The sequence below is a fragment of the Ptiloglossa arizonensis genome, chromosome 8 (genome assembly GCF_051014685.1).
Source record: "Ptiloglossa arizonensis isolate GNS036 chromosome 8, iyPtiAriz1_principal, whole genome shotgun sequence".
Lineage (NCBI taxonomy): Eukaryota > Metazoa > Arthropoda > Insecta > Hymenoptera > Colletidae > Ptiloglossa > Ptiloglossa arizonensis.
Window position 1 is genome coordinate 20,990,328 of NC_135055.1, and position 17,790 is coordinate 21,008,117.

The 17,790-nt window shown below is 47.8% G+C and overlaps 1 protein-coding gene and 1 long non-coding RNA gene across 6 annotated transcripts; one reads left to right on the top strand and one right to left on the bottom strand.

Moving 5' to 3' along the window:
* Positions 1-384: 384 nt before the first annotated feature.
* Positions 385-15,940, bottom strand: LOC143150162 (coiled-coil domain-containing protein 170). Of its 5 annotated transcripts, XM_076318225.1 has the most exons (15): positions 15,457-15,940; positions 11,062-11,157; positions 10,867-10,998; positions 10,568-10,756; positions 9,925-10,194; positions 9,329-9,473; positions 9,089-9,261; positions 8,793-8,993; positions 8,508-8,651; positions 8,337-8,414; positions 7,408-7,571; positions 7,224-7,332; positions 6,886-7,122; positions 5,232-5,401; positions 385-4,590 (listed from the first exon to the last, which is right to left on the bottom strand). In XM_076318225.1, exons 1-15 carry the CDS (start codon positions 15,556-15,558, stop codon positions 4,449-4,451), a joined length of 2,352 nt encoding a protein of 783 aa, XP_076174340.1. In that variant the 5' UTR covers positions 15,559-15,940; the 3' UTR covers positions 385-4,448. The 5 variants fall into 5 exon arrangements, with proteins under 5 accessions (XP_076174340.1, XP_076174339.1, XP_076174342.1 ...); XM_076318224.1 differs by having other exon boundaries at positions 9,084-9,473; XM_076318227.1 differs by lacking the exon at positions 15,457-15,940 and adding an exon at positions 13,509-15,148 and having other exon boundaries at positions 9,084-9,473.
* LOC143150163 (uncharacterized) lies at positions 15,138-17,602 on the top strand. Its single transcript, XR_012992970.1, has 2 exons — positions 15,138-17,365; positions 17,453-17,602. It is a non-coding gene; the product is annotated as an uncharacterized LOC143150163 (long non-coding RNA).
* Positions 17,603-17,790: the final 188 nt, after the last annotated feature.

The window sequence follows — 17,790 nt, forward strand, 5'->3', positions numbered from 1 at the left end:
GGCTAACAAGATCCGATCCCAGTCGCGTCTTTTTCCGTCGCCGATGAACGCCGCCGCAAAAGGCGCATCTTCCGTTCGCGCGAGAGACGCGCGTAAAACCTGAACCTTATTTCGACGCGAGCGAGCACTCCTCGGTCGTTCGGTCCCTCTTTCGCTTCCCCTTTCTTTCTTCCACTCTTCCTTTCCTCCTTGTTCGTGACATACGTCCCTCCCCGCTCCAACCCCAGCCCTCTGCGTCGACGTTTTGCTTCTATTTCCAGCGAGGCCCGGACCAGACCAGACTCGATCGTTTTATCCTTGTTTCGACTTCCGACCATCTCCCTGCAGGCCCCTCGTGCCCCCCACCACCCCACCCCACCCCGCCCCACCCCGCACGCGGTCCCACTAGCCCTCGGGCTACGATCCTCGTACCCACCGTTTTTCTCTTTCCGTTTTCTCCCTCTCTTCGAACCGGTACAGTACTTTCTTGGTCGACCAACGGCCGGTCGTCGACGAACCTTATCGCGCGCTCCACGGAGACGACGGAAACCCAAAACCTCGGGTTTCCAACGACCCGAACCCCCGTAACCGTGCCAAACGGTTCGATGATTCGCGTTCGAAGCACCGTTTTTTATCCGCGCGAACACTACACCTACCCGGGGTTCTCTCCACGGGGAATCCAAGCATCCAAGATTTTAATGAAATTTCCACAGCTCACGGAGCAACATGCGTAAGCGGAATCGTAGCAGGTGATCAGTTGTGTAAGATGTAAGTACAAAGTTTGACAGACCCGCTTAGATGTACTCGGTTAGTGGAGTCTCTCGATCAAGCGGAGGAATTTGGGCAAAATTCGTCGTAGAAACAATGAAAGTACACATCGCGAATACCTCTAAAAATTACTTTGCTACTATAGTTGGAACGTTTTACCCTTCGAGTACACCTGACCGGGTTCTTCCAAACTTTACGTTTGTCTCTCACATAGCTTTTGGTCATCCAAGGTCGGAATCGTTGTACGCAAATTGCGTTAAAATCGGCGAGGTATCGATATTCAGCTTGCAAGTGTACCTTGGAACGCGCTGTATTCAAACACGATCCGAGGTTCGCGCTTCGACCGAAAGAACCCGATGGTTACTTACGGTTCTTACTCGTTCGACCGCAGTGTTTCTCAAACTCTTCCTCGGACGCACGGGCCGGGAACTTTTTCTCGTCGAATTGGAAAACGAAAACCGGGCCCGAATCGCGTCTCTGTGACGTCTAACGTATAAAAGTCGAGAAACTAATGCGCAAAGTCTTGTGTCTTGGTAACAAGGGAATTTACCGATCTTAAAAAAAGAAAGTGTCTCCACCAGCGTTTCGAGTAAGTTTCAGCCGAAGTGATAACCGATTCGAGTAAACGCTCCGTTCAATAAGAAAACGATGTAATTGTCGAACGGTAGGTAAACGAATCTTTATCCCTTTTGCGCTATTTTCAAATATCGTCATTTTCGGTTAAATTGTCGTTGGTCTCCCCTCGGGAAACGGAACCATTTCGAAACGGTCTTTCGATGCACCGTCGAGGAAAGAATGTTCCCTGCGCGTTAAGAGACGAACACCGCGCAAAATTGAGAAGTTACGTTCGTTTCCTTTGAAACTGATTCACAAAGGGGACTTTATTTCGGAGCAATTTGGCTACCACCTACCGCTAGGCCAACCGAACGACGAAAGTAGCACGAACGTGTCCCGGTGATGTTTCGCGAGCACGCGAGGCCATTCTTCTTCGATCGTGTTCGCTAAAAGGCGCGTAACGTCGCTTCCAGCCACGAACAACCAGCCCGTTTTCGACCGGTAGAGGTCGCGGTGATTACGAAGACACCCCGGCGCCCCTCGCGGTGATCCCGGGAAACTACCAAAATGTAAATTCTTCGAGGCGAGACGTTGGAAAAAAATGTTCCTTTAACGCGAACGTGACAATTCCAGGAACAATTTCACGTCGAAGTACACGCGTCTGTACTCGGTGTGCAAATGTAACGTGATCGTAAATTTCGCAGGGGAGATAAATACGCGAGAAAGTTTTGGAACTACGACGAGTAAAATACGATATTTGTTTGGTCGGTGGGAACGGTGGTTCTAATTTTTCGTTGGACGATTCACCGCGTACCGATCGTATTGCGTCGTGGAAGATAAATCTGTGTCGAAAGGAATGGAAATAAGGACGATTTGAATTTTGGCCACGCAACGCCGTTTTCCAGACCAGTGTGGCGCCGCGACGTTACGACGCTCCGAGGCACGAAGGGATTCGCGTACCTGGCCGGGCATCCCCTCGCCCCCCCCTCGTCCACCCCGCTTCTTCGGGCTCGTTCTGCCGTCTGCATCCTGGAATGCGGTTGTTCCACTCCGTACCGATACTACCGCCTACGTTCTACGTACTCGAAGCCGCGTGCGCACGCTTATGATGTAAGAACCACGATCGCGCAACGATCCGTCCAAAATCGTCGGTGATATCGGGCAAAAACCGAGACCCGGCCCCCGACGAGTGAAACGGGAACAACGCGATCGCTGCAACACGGGGAAACGAACTCCGTAACTCTTACCGAACGTTTCGTTCTCGAAGGAAAAACGAAAAAAAAAAAAAAAAAAAAAACGAAAGGACCCGCGAAACGAATCGAAGGAACCGGAACGATGGCACCGTTACGTTCTCGTCGAGTCCGTCGAACGAGAATACATTCGTTTCGAAAGTCTACGAGGAAAATTCACTCTCGAGACATCCGTTCCCTGCAGAGACTCACCGACCTCTCTACGCGCTATTAGCTCGAACCTTTTTCAACGCGTTCGGAACCTCGAGAAAAGACACAACCGTTCCTGTAAATCCCGTGAACGGTCCCCCTCGGTGACCAGTGCACAATTTGAAAACGGAGGAAGGATTGCCAAACTTATGGTTATCTTTACCGAAAGAAAACTAAAGAACAAGTGGAGGGCGTATCGGTCAGAGGTGACGAAATAAACATCGTGAATTGTAGGTAGCGTTTGTGCATAGATTATTGTAGAATAAGTAACTGAAAGTTGGTACGAACGAGTGGCGAAAGTGGGGTAGAAGTAAAGTTGGCAGTACGGCAGTTCGTGAGGGAACAACGAGATTGGTAGCAGGTATGCTGAAAGTAAGAACACTCGAGACTTCGAAAAGTCAACTAGAGTCCCGTGGTTGTAATAGCTACGATTTATTTACACAACCCAACGATTCATTCGCACGAAATTCAATTGTCTTTCGAAGATGAGGCGTGACGCAGCGGAGAATGTGCTAATTTCAAAGTGTACAGAACCATCGGGCTGTTCGTGATTTCTATTCCCGATAGAAATTGTTCCTCCGTCGATGCATTTCTTGAAACTCCGCGTATCTTCAACTATGCGTATCCGATGTCCGACACGATAACACAGCTGACATCTATGCGTCAGCGCATAATAAAAGAATTATAACTGTGCGTTCATCGATCGTAAGATCCTTTAATCTCCGATTATTCTTTCGTTCGGACAAAAGCCAACGAAGAAAATAATATTGCTCTCGAATCGATCGGATATGTAAGATTTCAACGATAAAATGAATAATCGTCGATACGTAACGTCCATTGGAAACGTCGAATACTCGAATTACGTAAATAATGTCTTCCTAGAAGGAGAAACCACGAGTACAAATTTCGGATAAATTTATTCATCTTACCAGAGTATCGTAAATCGAACGAGTACGGGTTTCGGCCCCGTGTTTGACCCTCGATCGTCGCGAAATCGAATCGGTAACGAAGTTTCACGGTTCCGGTTCCTCTCGAAGCATCGTCGACGCCAAGGTTTTCTCACAGCCGACGAGCAATTAAGATATAGCGCGTGCAACGATCGTGAATATCGATCAGCGTACGAACGTGTACCGTTACGGCCATCCATTTGCCGCTGCTTTTAATCGAACGGAGGCCATGCAAATTGGAACTGTGCCGCCGGAAGCGGGGCTTCGAGACACGACGAGCACCGCGTGCAAAAGGAAGAACGGGCTCGATCCTAAATTGTGAAACGGTACTCGAAACAACGCGCCGTTTTTCCAACCGGGAACATTCTTGTGTATTTTTCCCACCGTGTCGCGTTATCTCTGCCACGTACAAGTACGAAACATCGGTGTTTCATCGATAGTGTGCAACATCTATCGCAACCGATTATCACCGGACGTTCGAACGAAGTGTTCCTAGAATCGAATATTCCGGGAAACGAACAAGTAGCGCGTTCCAAACTCACTGACGAGTAGCGTTTGTAAACTCCTGTGTAAAATACGAATAATTGTCGACTACCGATCCTCTTTCTCGAATCTTCGATACAACCGCGGGACGATCTCGACAGACCCGGTGAATACGTATTCGCGAGTTCTTTCTTCGAATGATCGATCGGTGAGGGGATCGTTGCGCGAATCGCGACTCGTGGAATTCGCGTGTTTAGAAGTTGAACCGTGGTCGATGTCACGGAAGCAGGCTGCTTCTGATCGGTCGTTTGTTGTAGTCCTCCTCGATGTCGCGCAGATCCGGTGGATCCGCGAAGCCACTGTCCTCGTACCGGGTGCATCGCGATCCCGGTGACCTGGGCGGATGAACCGGATGCACGCTGAAAAACGAGAGTACGGTATCAACGAACACATGTTTAAAACTACCACCGATTCGAGACTCGCCCGTTATCTTATCCGTTCACCGATAAAATTTGCAAACTTCATCGTCGCTCCTCGCAATGATATTTCGCCAAAGCGTCGATCAGGTCCGATGAGAAACCGGTCGAAACGCGATCTCGATCGATCATCGTTAACACGATTTATCGCGCGTTGATGATATTACAAATATTAATATCGCGAACAACACCGTCGTTACGAGATATTGTTCATCCGCGAAGCGATCGGTGTGTAGTCGCGTGTACGAGAGAGTGACCCATTTAAACCGACCCACGGGTCTCGAGAGGCAAACTACCAGAATCCAAAGTACTTTCTATGCGCGGAGATCGTAGGAAGCTCGTCACCGTTTTCTTCAACGGAATTGTACATTTTCTAACGAGATTTTATCACGAAACTACTCCGTGTATACCCGTGTGTCGAAAAATCCTCGATTCGGAAGAATATTTTAATCGCGATATCGCCAGTTCCAACTGACCGGACAGATGACCGTTCGGTCGTGCGGAACGCGTTGTCACTTGCAACGGTGGAACCGGTGTCTAGCTACGAGCGTGCAACTACACGGGGCCTGGGGCTGCGAGGTTACCTGGTACATCTCGAGGGACTGGTCTCCAATGGCTCGTCGTATCTGCGCGAGAGCATCGTGAAATCGCGATGCGCCGCCACCATTTTCTGCAGCCGCGAGACGATCTCGTAATCGGGCGTGCAGATTGGCTCCGACAATAATTTCACCACGGAGACACGGAAGCTTTGCAGCTGGAACAGGAAATTAACGATTTGCCAGTTGTGTCAACCGTGTATCGTCGCTCGTCGCGCACGCTCCGGCCGCGCGACTCGCTTTTTCCCCGCGCGTTCAATTCATTTTCGCGCGCGAAACAAGCGATCGGTCACCGCGAGTTGATCGAACGATCGTTAACGAGAACGTTCCTCGAGCACAGTGACCCGTCCCGATTTCCTTAACGCGTGAATCGGTACGCCTATTCGTCTCGAATTCTCGAAAATCTCTCCGTGTGGGTAAACGAACCAACGAACAAGATAAATCAATTGTATTCCATATCGCGATGGATATCGTTCATACTCGGTACGTTCGTTAATATTTCTTTTCAATCATTGGCTAATAATAATATTCTCGATACGCGTAGTTCTGTAACATCGTTCATACCCCGTACGTCGATTGATTTCTCTTCTCGATCGTTAGATAATAATATCGTTAGAGATGAAAATTTCACGGAAGAAATCATCCCCGAAATGGGACCGCAGAACTCGTTAGTACCGTTTCGATCGTTCGAATCGAGAATTTTCATCGACGACGAACCGACTGCGGCGTGTCTCTCGACTTTCCGCGGTTCTCGCTTTCGATTGATATTTGTCTTCCGTGCCAAACGGGTTTTCCCGCGCGAATAAATAAAAACTTCTTCGTACGGTTTCGAACGTATTCGTTGCACTATTAATCGAGACGATTCGAGGGTTAAACGGTGTCGTGGACGATTTATGGTCGAGGGAAACGATTCGCGATTCCACGAGCGAACGAGATCGTATCGCGAACCCGGTTCACGGACGAAGAGAAAAGAAAGAGTAGGAGAAAGAAAAAAAGATTGGAAATCGTTCGACGAACCAGCGCGCCGTAGCGAGCGCTATTACGCGATCGGGTGTCGGCGCGAATCATCGGGATTGTTTCAATGAATTAACGAGCCCGTTGGCCTCTGGCTCTCTCGAGGGGCATTGTCGCGGAACGCGAGCGGGTAACTGAAATACGCGCGTCTTTAACGCGGGTATCAAAGACCGGTGGAACGACGGGACATCGCGCAACGGTGTATTTACACCGAAAACCTGCCAAAAATATCATCCGACGAAATTCAAAATCGTCTCCGATCTATCTCCAGTCGTAGAAATCGTACGAAAAAAGGATCTACGAATATTTACTCTTTATCTATCCGCTGGTAGAAACGTTACGGTTTGTCGAAAACGAAGATCTTTTCACGCTCCGTTAACCGTTCTCTGAAAGAGTTTTTCGCTGGTTAATAATCGTTTACGCGTTGCAAAGAAGCGATATCGATTTGTACGGTGCGTCGCGTCGCACGTTGGGAAAGTAGAAGGTCCGAGCTTTAGAATATTTCTCTTTCGTCGACATCGGTTGAATTTTAACAAAGTTGCGACAGTTCAAAGATCGACCACGTTTTGAAACAGTTCTGGCCAGGTCTTCGAGTCGAACGTTCTACCGTGACCGTGGTTCGTCGTACTTGGGACTCCCTTTTGGTGATCTCGGCAAGATTCTGTTTGAGCTGGGCCAGCTCGCTCCTAAGTAACTGCAACGAATGATCGTTAATGGATCTCTCTTGCTCGGCGGTCTCCGTAGTGCTTCTCATCTGTTCCTTCAACGTGGCCAGTTTTCTGTTGCATCGGGTCCTCAGCATCTCGCTCTCGACCAAACGCTTCTGAAGCTCCTCGATCTTCCGGCTCCGCTCCAACGCGGCGATCTGTTTTCGGGGAAAGAATCCTCTTTATAACGGAAACAGTTTCGAGATCCGTGGATCTCGCGTATCGAGCGTTATCGAACGAAACCAAAAACTCTACGCCCCTTGTAATCCGCGGCTTCGGTCAGTTGCGCGCCGAGTTCGCGATTGCGCGATTTCTCCTCGGATAGTTGAATCTGCAGTCGATCGATCTGCTTCGACAGTTTCTTCGACCTTGAAGATGTCCCGTTTCATAAAAATCGGATTCATCGGAGCGCTCGTGCAGAGACCATGAGACTCGATACGTACCGAAGATTCGCCTCGTCCCTTTCGGTCTGCAACAACGACTTCATCCTGACGCTGTCCTCCTGGAGGGACAGTTTTCTGCGCAGGAGGTCCAGGTGAAGGTCCCTGCGTTGCAATTGCTCCCGTAGGGTCCTCACGCGACGTTGCAGTTGATACACCACCGAGGTCTGAACGAGAGAAAAATAAAGAAACGCTTGTCCGTCGGTCCTCGGCGACCAGCGTGTCTAATTAACGCTTCGACGGCCGCTGTCGCGTATACGTGATCCGGAGACGGGTAGGAAATTGATTCGAATCGACTTTTCGTTCGTACGCGACGATATAATCGAATCGACGAGTCGTAGAACGGTACAAGTTACGAAGACCACGTTTCGAAGTTACCTATCACCCTTGGCATCGAGCCAACGGGACACTTGTCGGTTACTTTTCCCTTTCGTCGAAAATAAATATACGTAATTGTACCGATATTTTTCTCGTGGGAAATTTTAATTGGAACGTGAGACGTAGCTTCCTGGAGAAATATAGAGACCAACACCTGAAAACTTTTTAATTACACCAGAATAGGTGTAACGAGGCCCCGCAAACTCTAAGTGCGGCACTTTTCGCGGGATATATCGTCAGTCGTGCGCAGCACTCTGTTTTCGGGCAGACAGAGGGCGACGAAGCGAAAGCTACTGCGCAGAGATCGTAAGTTGCCAATGAATCGATCGTTCCACCTCGAATCGAACAAATTTTCGTTTCATCGGTTTCGTTCGTTTCCCGCCAACCCGGAGATTCTACGCCTATGCGCGCGCTCGGCAACTCGCAGGGATCGCTGGTAGGAAGTGGGCGGAGCCTAGTCTCCCCCTGCCGTTGGAGTCCCTTGGCAACTGACGATCTCCGCATCAGCAAATGCAACGAGCAGCTACGATCGTCTACTGGCGCCGAAGGCTTACTTCTTTCATAGAAGAAAGCTCGTGGAAGGACCGCTCGCGTCGAATCCTCGGTAAGGTGGTGTACTCGTGGTACAAGTACTGCGAGAAAGCGCGAGATTTGCGGGAAGGGAGCGCAAGAACAAACGAGACGTTAGCGTAACCGATGACGGAAACAAGGAACGGGCTAGTTACCTTGTCCACCAGCTTGTCGGTCTCTAAACGAGCCAATTGCTCGGCTCGCACCAGCAGCGATTCCGTTTGAAGATCCAGGCCCATCTCCTCGGAGATCTCGTCCATCTGCATCGCTTTTCCCAATCTGTCCAGGAATGTCGCGAACTGGAGAAAAGAAATGCACTGTTCAGGCTTCGGGCCTGATTTCATCAAGCTCGTGACTACTTAGACTCTAGATGGGTTTCGTCAGGATTTTATCAAACTCGTGACTATTTAAACCGCAAATTCGTTTCACAGGGATTTTACCGTCTGCTTTTCCCGGCGCAACGACTCCTTGGACAGCTCGCAACCGGTCAACTCGGCCTCCATCTTGCGTACCTTGCTCTCCAGATTCGCTCGTTCGTCCTCGAGACTCCTCATCTTCGACACGGTGGTCTCGATCAACTCGCTTTGTCGATTCGACGACTCCGTCGCCGCGTTCGCCTTCTCCCGGAGATTTTGAATATTCTACGGTCGAGAGGGGAAGAGAAAAAAAGAAAAAAACGATTTTTCGAAACCATCGGGTTCTCGCGCGCGCGCGCTGCGATCGAAACGAACGATACAATAGCCTGATCCTTGCATTCGGCCAAGATCTCTCTGATACGGTCCTTGATGGCGTTCTCCTGCGACTCGACGTATCTGTTCGGACCACCGACGAGTATCGCTAAAGACTCGAGGAAGTGTCGCGACTCGTTCTGCACCCGCTGCGTCTTCTCCTCTCGGTGCTTCAGGTCGTCTGCGAAACCAAAAGAAGATCGATAGAAAAATCCAAGCTACCAGAGGTACAGGTGCAACGGGTTCACCTCGTAACTGGCAGATCAGCGCCTCCTGATTCGATATGTTCCCGGTCGCGTTGGTTATACTTCGATTGGCGTTCACCAGCTTGTCCCTCAGGTCGTTCGACTCCCTCTCCGTGACCCTGTACTGCATCTCGAGGCACTCCTTGTCCTGTCGGATCGAGAGAGCTCGATTCAAAATCGCTACGACTCTCCTCGTATTTTGTCACGAGATCGTGGAGAGAGCTGGGTATAAAATCGACGGTATCCGAGTTACGGTTGCCTTTACGGCGACAACGCACGGAACAAAAGTTAGCGGAAATTCCTTTCTCGATCTTTTTCGTTCCGTGCGGATTTTCGATCGGATCGACGGTAACCGAGATATCGACTGTCGACACCTTGCGAGGGTACGTTTGCGTCTCGAAGAATAGAATCGGTACGATATTTATTATTTACGATCGTTCATTTACGATCGAGATAATTTACTTACGGTGGAGATCGGTACAATATTTAATATCGCGGATAAATAAATATTCCCTGTTTCGTGTAACGCGATTCTCCTCTTAGGATGACCTCTGACGACTCGAGTTGCGCCCGAAAGGAATCCCTGGGTCAGTTGCTACCTGTCTCAAACGGTCCAGGTCGATCGATTGCGCGGACATTTGTCGCTGAAGGAGTTCCCTCTCCGCGACAGAACGGTCCAGAGCATCTCGACAGCTTCTGAAGTCCACCTCGACTTGGGCCAGTTGAGCCTCGACGTTCGTGCTCCTTGTTCGTAAACGATTCGCCTCTTGCACCAGCTCCTCGACTTTGTGGATCACGATCTCGGGGCTGGGGTGAACGGTCTCGCTGTACTCGAGGTTCAACGCGTGGGCCAATTTCCGCGCGAACTCCTTCGATGGAACATCGTCGAGTTAGAACGGATACGAATGAACCTTTGCAACAACTATGGGTCCTGAACGTGTTGCTCGTCACAGAGAAGCCCCATCTCGGACACAATCGAACGATCATTCTCCATCGTCCATTGCCGACGAAGAGCTAGAGAAATCCCAGTAATCCACGTTCAACTTTCCCAAGATTTAAATATTTTCTATACAACCGAACGTATGCAAAGTTACACGATACGTAAAAGTATCTTCCCCCTCCTGCTGGCTCGGTTTTCGTGGAGCTCGATACCCCGAGTCGAGGACAGCAACGAATCCTCCGGAAAGTTAACCCGTGTATTACCGCGTTCACGGGGCCCAAGAACCAGGCCCCAACGCCAACCTGAAGACTCGAACGCGCGCGTTCCCTCTGCTGTGTCTCCTCGGTCAGATTCTGCTCCAGCTGACGAATCCTCTTCTCGTTCTCGCGTGTCTTCTCCTCGTGGTACTTGAGATCCCGCTGCAAGCCCTGCATCGCGATCTCGTTTCTTCCTTGGCTCGCGTGGAGATTCCTCTCGCGTTCCTCCAATTCCTGGTATCGTGGACGAGACATCTTAACGTGCGTGCAAAACCCACGCGGGGGGAATCGGGCTCGAATCGTGCGCGTAAAGGGGAACAAACGACCAGAGGAGATGGCGCAACCTGTATACGTTTTTTTAGGCTCGAAACCACCGCGTTCTGTCTGACGGCTTGCTCGCGGAGCTGCTCGGCCTCCAGCTGGAGCTCGACGACCCGCTGATCCCGCGATCTCACGAGGCTCTTCATCTCCTGGAGCTGGAGGATAAAACCGCGCGATTATTAATTACGCCGGTGGAGCCGCGTCGATCGTTCGTTTACCTCGGACGTAAGCCTGTCCCGTTTGTACTCGAGAGCAGCCAGCTCGCTCCTCAGCGTGGTCGTCAGATCGTGGATCATCGCGTCTTCCTGGACAATCTGGAGCGACGGATTACGAGCGATCGTGATTCTCGATTCGTCTCGAGGGGGTACCGAACGATCCGAGGAGAACGATTTTCTTTCAAAGCGGATGAATTTTTGTTCTCTTTTATTTTCTCCGCTCTCTGCTGGTTTTCGTTCAGATATCGCCCGTGTGAAAATATACGTGCGTATGCGTAGAGTGCTAGCGAGAGTACGCGTGCACACGAGGAACGAGTAACGTTGCACAAAATGCAGCCACACGGTCACGTTATCGCCTCGGCGACCATCCTGAGGAACTAGCGCATCCGGCGGTCTGTATCTCTCGCATCCCCCAAGATCAGCCTGTCCTTTACCGTTTCCAAGAATACGCGGAACAGTGCCACCTACTCGGCGATAATGCTCTCCCGATACCAAAGTCACAAAATCGGCGACAAAATTTTAGCGAAAGTACGAAAACTCGTTTAAAATTTCCGGGGAACAGTGCCGCCTTCTAGGCGATCATGTTCTCCCGATACGAAAGTCACAAAATCGGCGAAAAATTCTAGCAAAAGTTCAGAACTTCGTTTAAAATTCTCGCCAAGTTTCAACGCGTGGAAATTCTTGGAAATGACGTCATTTCTAAGAATCTATGAAATCGTGCCACCTCCTCGGCGATCATGTTCTCCTGATACCAAAGTAACAAAATCGGCGACAAAATTCTAGCAAAAGTTCAGAATCGAGTTTAAAATTCCCGCCAAGTTTCAACCCGTGGAAATTCTTGGAAATGACGTCATTTCTAAGAATCTATGAAATCGTGCTACCTCCTCGGCGATCATGTTCTCCCGATACCAAAGTAACAAAATCGGCGACAAAATTCTAGCAAAAGTTCAGAATCGAGTTTAAAATTCCCGCCAAGTTTCAACCCGTGGAAATTCTTGAAAATGACGTCATTTCTAAGAATCTATGATATCGTGCCACCTCCTCGGCGATCATGTTCTCCTGATACCAAAGTCACAAAATCGGCGAAAAATTCTAGCAAAAGTGCAGAATTTTGTTTAAAATTCCCCCAAGTTTCAACCCGTGGAATTTCTTGGAAATGACGTCATTTCCAAGAATTTCGAGGAAGTAGTGCCACCTCCTCTGCGATCATGTTTTCCTGATACCAAAGTCTCAGAATTGTAAATTTTCTAAAAACAATTTTCCCGATTTTCAGACTCTGGTATCGGGAGAGCACGATCGCCGAGGAGGTATTCGCATTCCGTAGATTCCACGAAATGACGTCATTTCCAAAAATTTCTCGCGCCAATAGGGTCGAACGTAATTTCCTAGAACTGTCGGGATTTTCTGGAACTGACGTCAACTCTGAGAATCGTCTGGATTTCTTGGAAGTGACGTCATTTCCGAGAACTTACGGGATTTCTTGGAAACGACGTCATTTCTGAGAATTTACGGGATTTCTTCGAAACTACGTTCAACCATAGTAATGCGCGAAATTCTTGGAAATGACGTCAGTTCCAGGAAATTCCGAAAATTCTAAGAAATGACGTCAATTCCTAGAAGTGGCACGATACGAATACCTCCTCTGCTATCGTGTTCTCCTGATACCAAAGTCTGAAAATCGGGCAAAAATTTTCGAGAATTTCTGGTTTTTGGAGTTTTGGTATCAGGAGAACACGATGTGCGCGGAGGTGGCACTATTTCACCGATTCTTGGAAATGACGTCATTTCCAGGAATTTCCACGAACCGACAGTTGGCGGGAATTTTAAGTGGATTTCTGAACTTTTGTTAAAATTTGTCGCCGATTTTGGAACTTTGGTATCAGGAGAACATGATGTGCGAGGAGGTGGCACTATTCTGCCGATTCTTGGAAATGACGTCACTTCCAAGAATTATCGCGAATTGAAATTTTGCGGGAATTTCAACTGGATTTCTGAACTTTTGCTAAACTTTCTCGCCGATTTCGTTACTTTGGTATCAGGAGAACATAATCGCCGAGGAGGTGGCACTACTCTCCCAAAATTCTTGGAAATGACGTCATTTCCAAGAATTTCCACGGGTTGAAACTTGGCGGGAATTTTAAACGAAATTCTGAACTTTTGCTAGAATTTTTCGCCGATTTTGTGACTTTGGTATCGGGAGAACATGATCGCCGAGGAGATGGCACTATTTCGCGGATACTTGAAAACGACACAGCGAATTCTTGGACAATCGAAGCGAAAGATCGTCCACTTAGAGCGTGACCGCGTGATTAAAATTTCTTCGATTTCGCAGAAGGAACGTAACGACGGAAAGAACGACAGGATCTTCCCGCGGAAATTGAAAGCTCACCGAACGATCCTAACCGCGACGGAGAACACCTATTTCTTATTCTCGGTTTCGTGCGACGAACCTTTTCGACGCTGGATCCCGAACCACGGAGTCGAGGGTAATTTCCAGGCTAATCGCGCGTGCGAGCACTCGCAAGAAACGCGCAAGACCGACTAGTTTCGTCTGTCCGCGACAGTGGATTACGTGACTAGAATCGAACCGTTAAAGCCAGGGAGACCTCGCGACCCGGCTCCGACGGATTTTATTCCACCGTTTCGTGATTCGAAATTCATCCTGCGCCCGCCCGAGCATATCGTACGCAACCACCTTGCCTTCTGGCCTCTTCGATCCGGTCGAAATCAAAAAAATAAGTAAATCGTATCGCGAACGACGATCCACCGATCGTGTCCCGCGTCTATCCACGGTGAGCTCGTTTTTAACGCAAACGGTGATTAAAATTTCGTTATTTCGTGCAACCGATAAACGATCGCGCGATAAACGAGCATCTAGGTCGTTGTTTCGATAAAAACGCGTAAGCGACCGACCGATCGTCTTGTAATAGATACCGATAACTTTCACCCGCTCCGTATGACGACGAGACGAGGCCGATTCTACGAACGCGTCCATCTTGTCTCGATGTGTAATCGTTCATTACGGTTAATCGAAATAATCGAGTGCATTCCTAGTCGAATATTCTTCCTTGCGAACGTTTTTAATCGGAATACGAGTCGTGGAAGGAAATATACTCGTCCGACCGATAACAATGTAACCCACTAGGTCTCAACAACGAGCGAGACTCGTACCGCGTGACCTGGACCAAAATACGCTAATCGTACTTGTCGATCTCGGACAATTGTAGGTCACGGTGTTCGTATCCACCGAACGGAACACATTACGGTTCGTAACCGTAAAACTAGCCTCGTCTCGTAAGCGGCGTAGTAACGTGCAAAGAGTCGGTACCGTGTTTCGGGGAATACCCGAAGCCCGGGTGTGTCGAACATTTTATTCGATACCAATGGAAAATTCGAATTCTCAGCGTGGAACGAAATATTGAATTTTATACGATGTATCGACCATTTCCGTTGCACGGGGATCCGCAGCCAAATACACGCGTTTCCAATTCAACGACCGTCACGATGGTGACGAGAATTGTCGCGCGTCGATTCGGGAATTTACCGCGCGCGTGTGCGTCGGTATCGATGAGTTCTCGGTCGAATTAAAATAATTAGTTCCCAAGAGTGGTTGAGAACGACGAAGGATGGCCGACGAGAGCCGCCGATAAAGTTACGCGGCGACAGGTGGAATCGATTCTGTGCAACGCTATGGCAACCGAGCCCTTGGTTCGCGCGCGAGTCAATACGTTTACCCATTCACGCGAATACGACGTCTAGAGCGGGGCACGTGCAACGATGCGCGAAAGGGAAAGGGACGCTAACCCAACGCGGCGAATTCGTTCGGTGGAAACGAAACGGAATAGAAAGAAAAAATAAGGAAACGGAAACGAACGAAACGGTTGCCGATTTCGTATGTTTCTCCCGTCACTTTTCTCGTTCGTATGGACCTCGTGTCTACGGAGAATCGAGTTTCCGAAAGAAAGGGGAAATAAAAAAGAATAACCCCTTCCGTAGGTTTCTCTCCTAGCTTATCTCGTCCGTAAGGACCTCGCTCGACGTAGAAGCGAACTTCCAGAAAAAGAAACTCTCGATACGTGTTTCACTCGAGAGAGACGCGAATTACGTTCGACGCGGCTCGAGCTACGCGCACGCGCAGTTCCCACGAATCCTTACCGAAAGAGAAACCCGCGTAACGAGTAAGCGAAACGTTAGAGGACGCGCTGATGCGAAAGAATTATCGAGAAGCTCTGTGCGATAGGAAGGAGTGTGCACGTGACCCTCCCGACGCAGAGGTTGATGCGCAAACGCGCGAAGGAGTGCACGTAAACGCGGTGTACGGTGGAAAATGTCTGGTGCGATAAGCGGGTGCGGGTTCAATCCCTGTGATAAATCTCGCCTGTCGCGGACGGAAGAGACCTTTCGAGGCGACGATATAGACAGAGTTTCAAAGATTCGCAGATCCTCCTCGGTGGTTTCCTTGGTCTCCCATGTCGTCCTCGGTTCCTCTTCGCTCGACATCTTGACTCAAACGCGCACCGCTCGTGCGATTCGTCACGTTTACCACACGAATATCCTAGGGATTTCGTTTCGCCTCCCACGTGACGCTCTCAGAGACGATTTGCCGCTCGTATCGACATCCTTCGGTTGCGTTCTCGAACTGCAGGCGTTCCACGATGAACATCGCGTTCGTGTGGAGAAGCGTTACCCACAAAGACGAAGACTCGACGCGAGACGGACTACCTGGCTCGCTAATAATCCTCCCTTCCTCGTCAACAAACCCCGAGCAAACCGAAACTCATCGATCCATACAAGTGACCTTCCGAACCCTCGAGTGAGCTCGACTTAAATTTCGATAGAGTTGTTCTCGCATAAATTCTAATCACCCGTCCCCACCATTTATCCCGTTACTCTCGAGATGGACGTAATCCGATCTTACGAACAACGACGGCAAATATGAATCGATTCCGAACATTTTTATTTTTACGTTTTTCATTTTATCTTTACGATAACGATGTCAACAAATCGACCAGGTACACGTTACGTCTAAACGCGGCTCGAATTGAAAAAGTTGTTCGTTTGTTTGTTCTATTTGCGAATAAAATTCGTCCAATTCGTGTACGTTGTATTTGAACTCGTTTCGAACGAAAGAAATCGTTAATCCGTTGATACCGTTATTGTAAAGATAAAGAGACTCGGGTTTGAGACAATTCCTGGAATGAAATCTACTTTTATTTACTTAAATTTAACGAGGATTAAACGACAATTTAGATAATAAATTTATACTCGATGGACGAAACTGTAAAAATATGTCAAAGAAATTTTACCGATTCCAATAGTTAATTGACCGTTTTATCACATCTTGATTCGCAACCTTGAAAAGCTATCCGCCTGCTACTTTCGAGGCATACGTTGGTTTTATTACGTTGTTCGTTTGTTGCGTTGCATCATGAAACGTACGAAATGAATCAATAATGTTCGAAATAGATACCGTACTCTGCTAAATTGATGTAACTCGTACACGCGACAAGAATACAGGCGTCATCTGACGCTCGGACAGTGTATCGATTTGAGTTAGTACTTGTAAAATCGAATTTTGAAACACGCTCGATACAATGATATCGACACGATATTGTGCTTTAAATTTCAACGATATTTACACCAATTAAATCGTGAAACCTCTAATACTTTTAGTAATAGTCTAGTAATGGTAAAAGTAGAATCGAACGACGCGGAAATTAGAAATCTTTTTTACTACGGAACTATGGAAAATCCTTGAGACATCGATCGATAACACGCAACACTTTCCTATGAACTCGTATCGTTGTCATTTCGCGTTTAACGTTTTTCTGCAAACTATAAACCGTACATTGTTCTACCGATAAGAGGAAAATATTACTCACGACCGTTTAAAACGATAGAAATTTATGCGCGACGATGACGACATCGTTAGTCATCTCTACGAGTTTCGAGGTAACGCTTACCATTTCTACCCAAATATTAGTATATTTTATCTGTTGATAATAGACCAAGACACGAAGAACAATAGTAATTGCTTCGTACAACAAACAATTTACGGGTAATTTAAATTGATTAAGTTAGATGTCTCGTGTTGTATTATCTTGTTCATTATCGTACATTTCGTTCGCGTGAAGAAGTAAATCTTGACTTTGATTATTTTGACGATCGTATGCGAGTATAAATAATGCAGTGTAGAAAGGAAAACTTAAACATGGGAGCCACAATGTTCTTGATCAGTACATCAATATCGATTGCATTTATTTGTTTCGCTTTTGCGGTAGCTATGGCTGATCCCTTAGCAAATGCGGTAATATTACATTAATAACGTTTAGATTATGATTAAAATAAATAGATATAATTTAGATTTTAATTAAAATAAAACGTGCCTTTTTAGGACGCTGAAGCACTAAATCCAAAACTCTTGGGATCCCTTGTGGGCAAGTAAAGCTTGGAATAAATATCACCGAAGCATTTTACCCGTGTATACGTAATGTTTAATATTGTAACAAATATGAATTGTTTTGAATAAAACTTTTCTGCACTATACTGATGTATGTTAATGTCTTATCATATGACACATTCCGTATCGACTTCGTGAAATATCAATGGTTTTGAGCGATCTATTTGTTTGAACACGATGATTTAAGGAACTACTATATATCCAACTAAATCACAGAAGTCGGTAAAAGTGGTAAACGTAAAATTTATCTCAGAAGACATTGTAAAAATAAA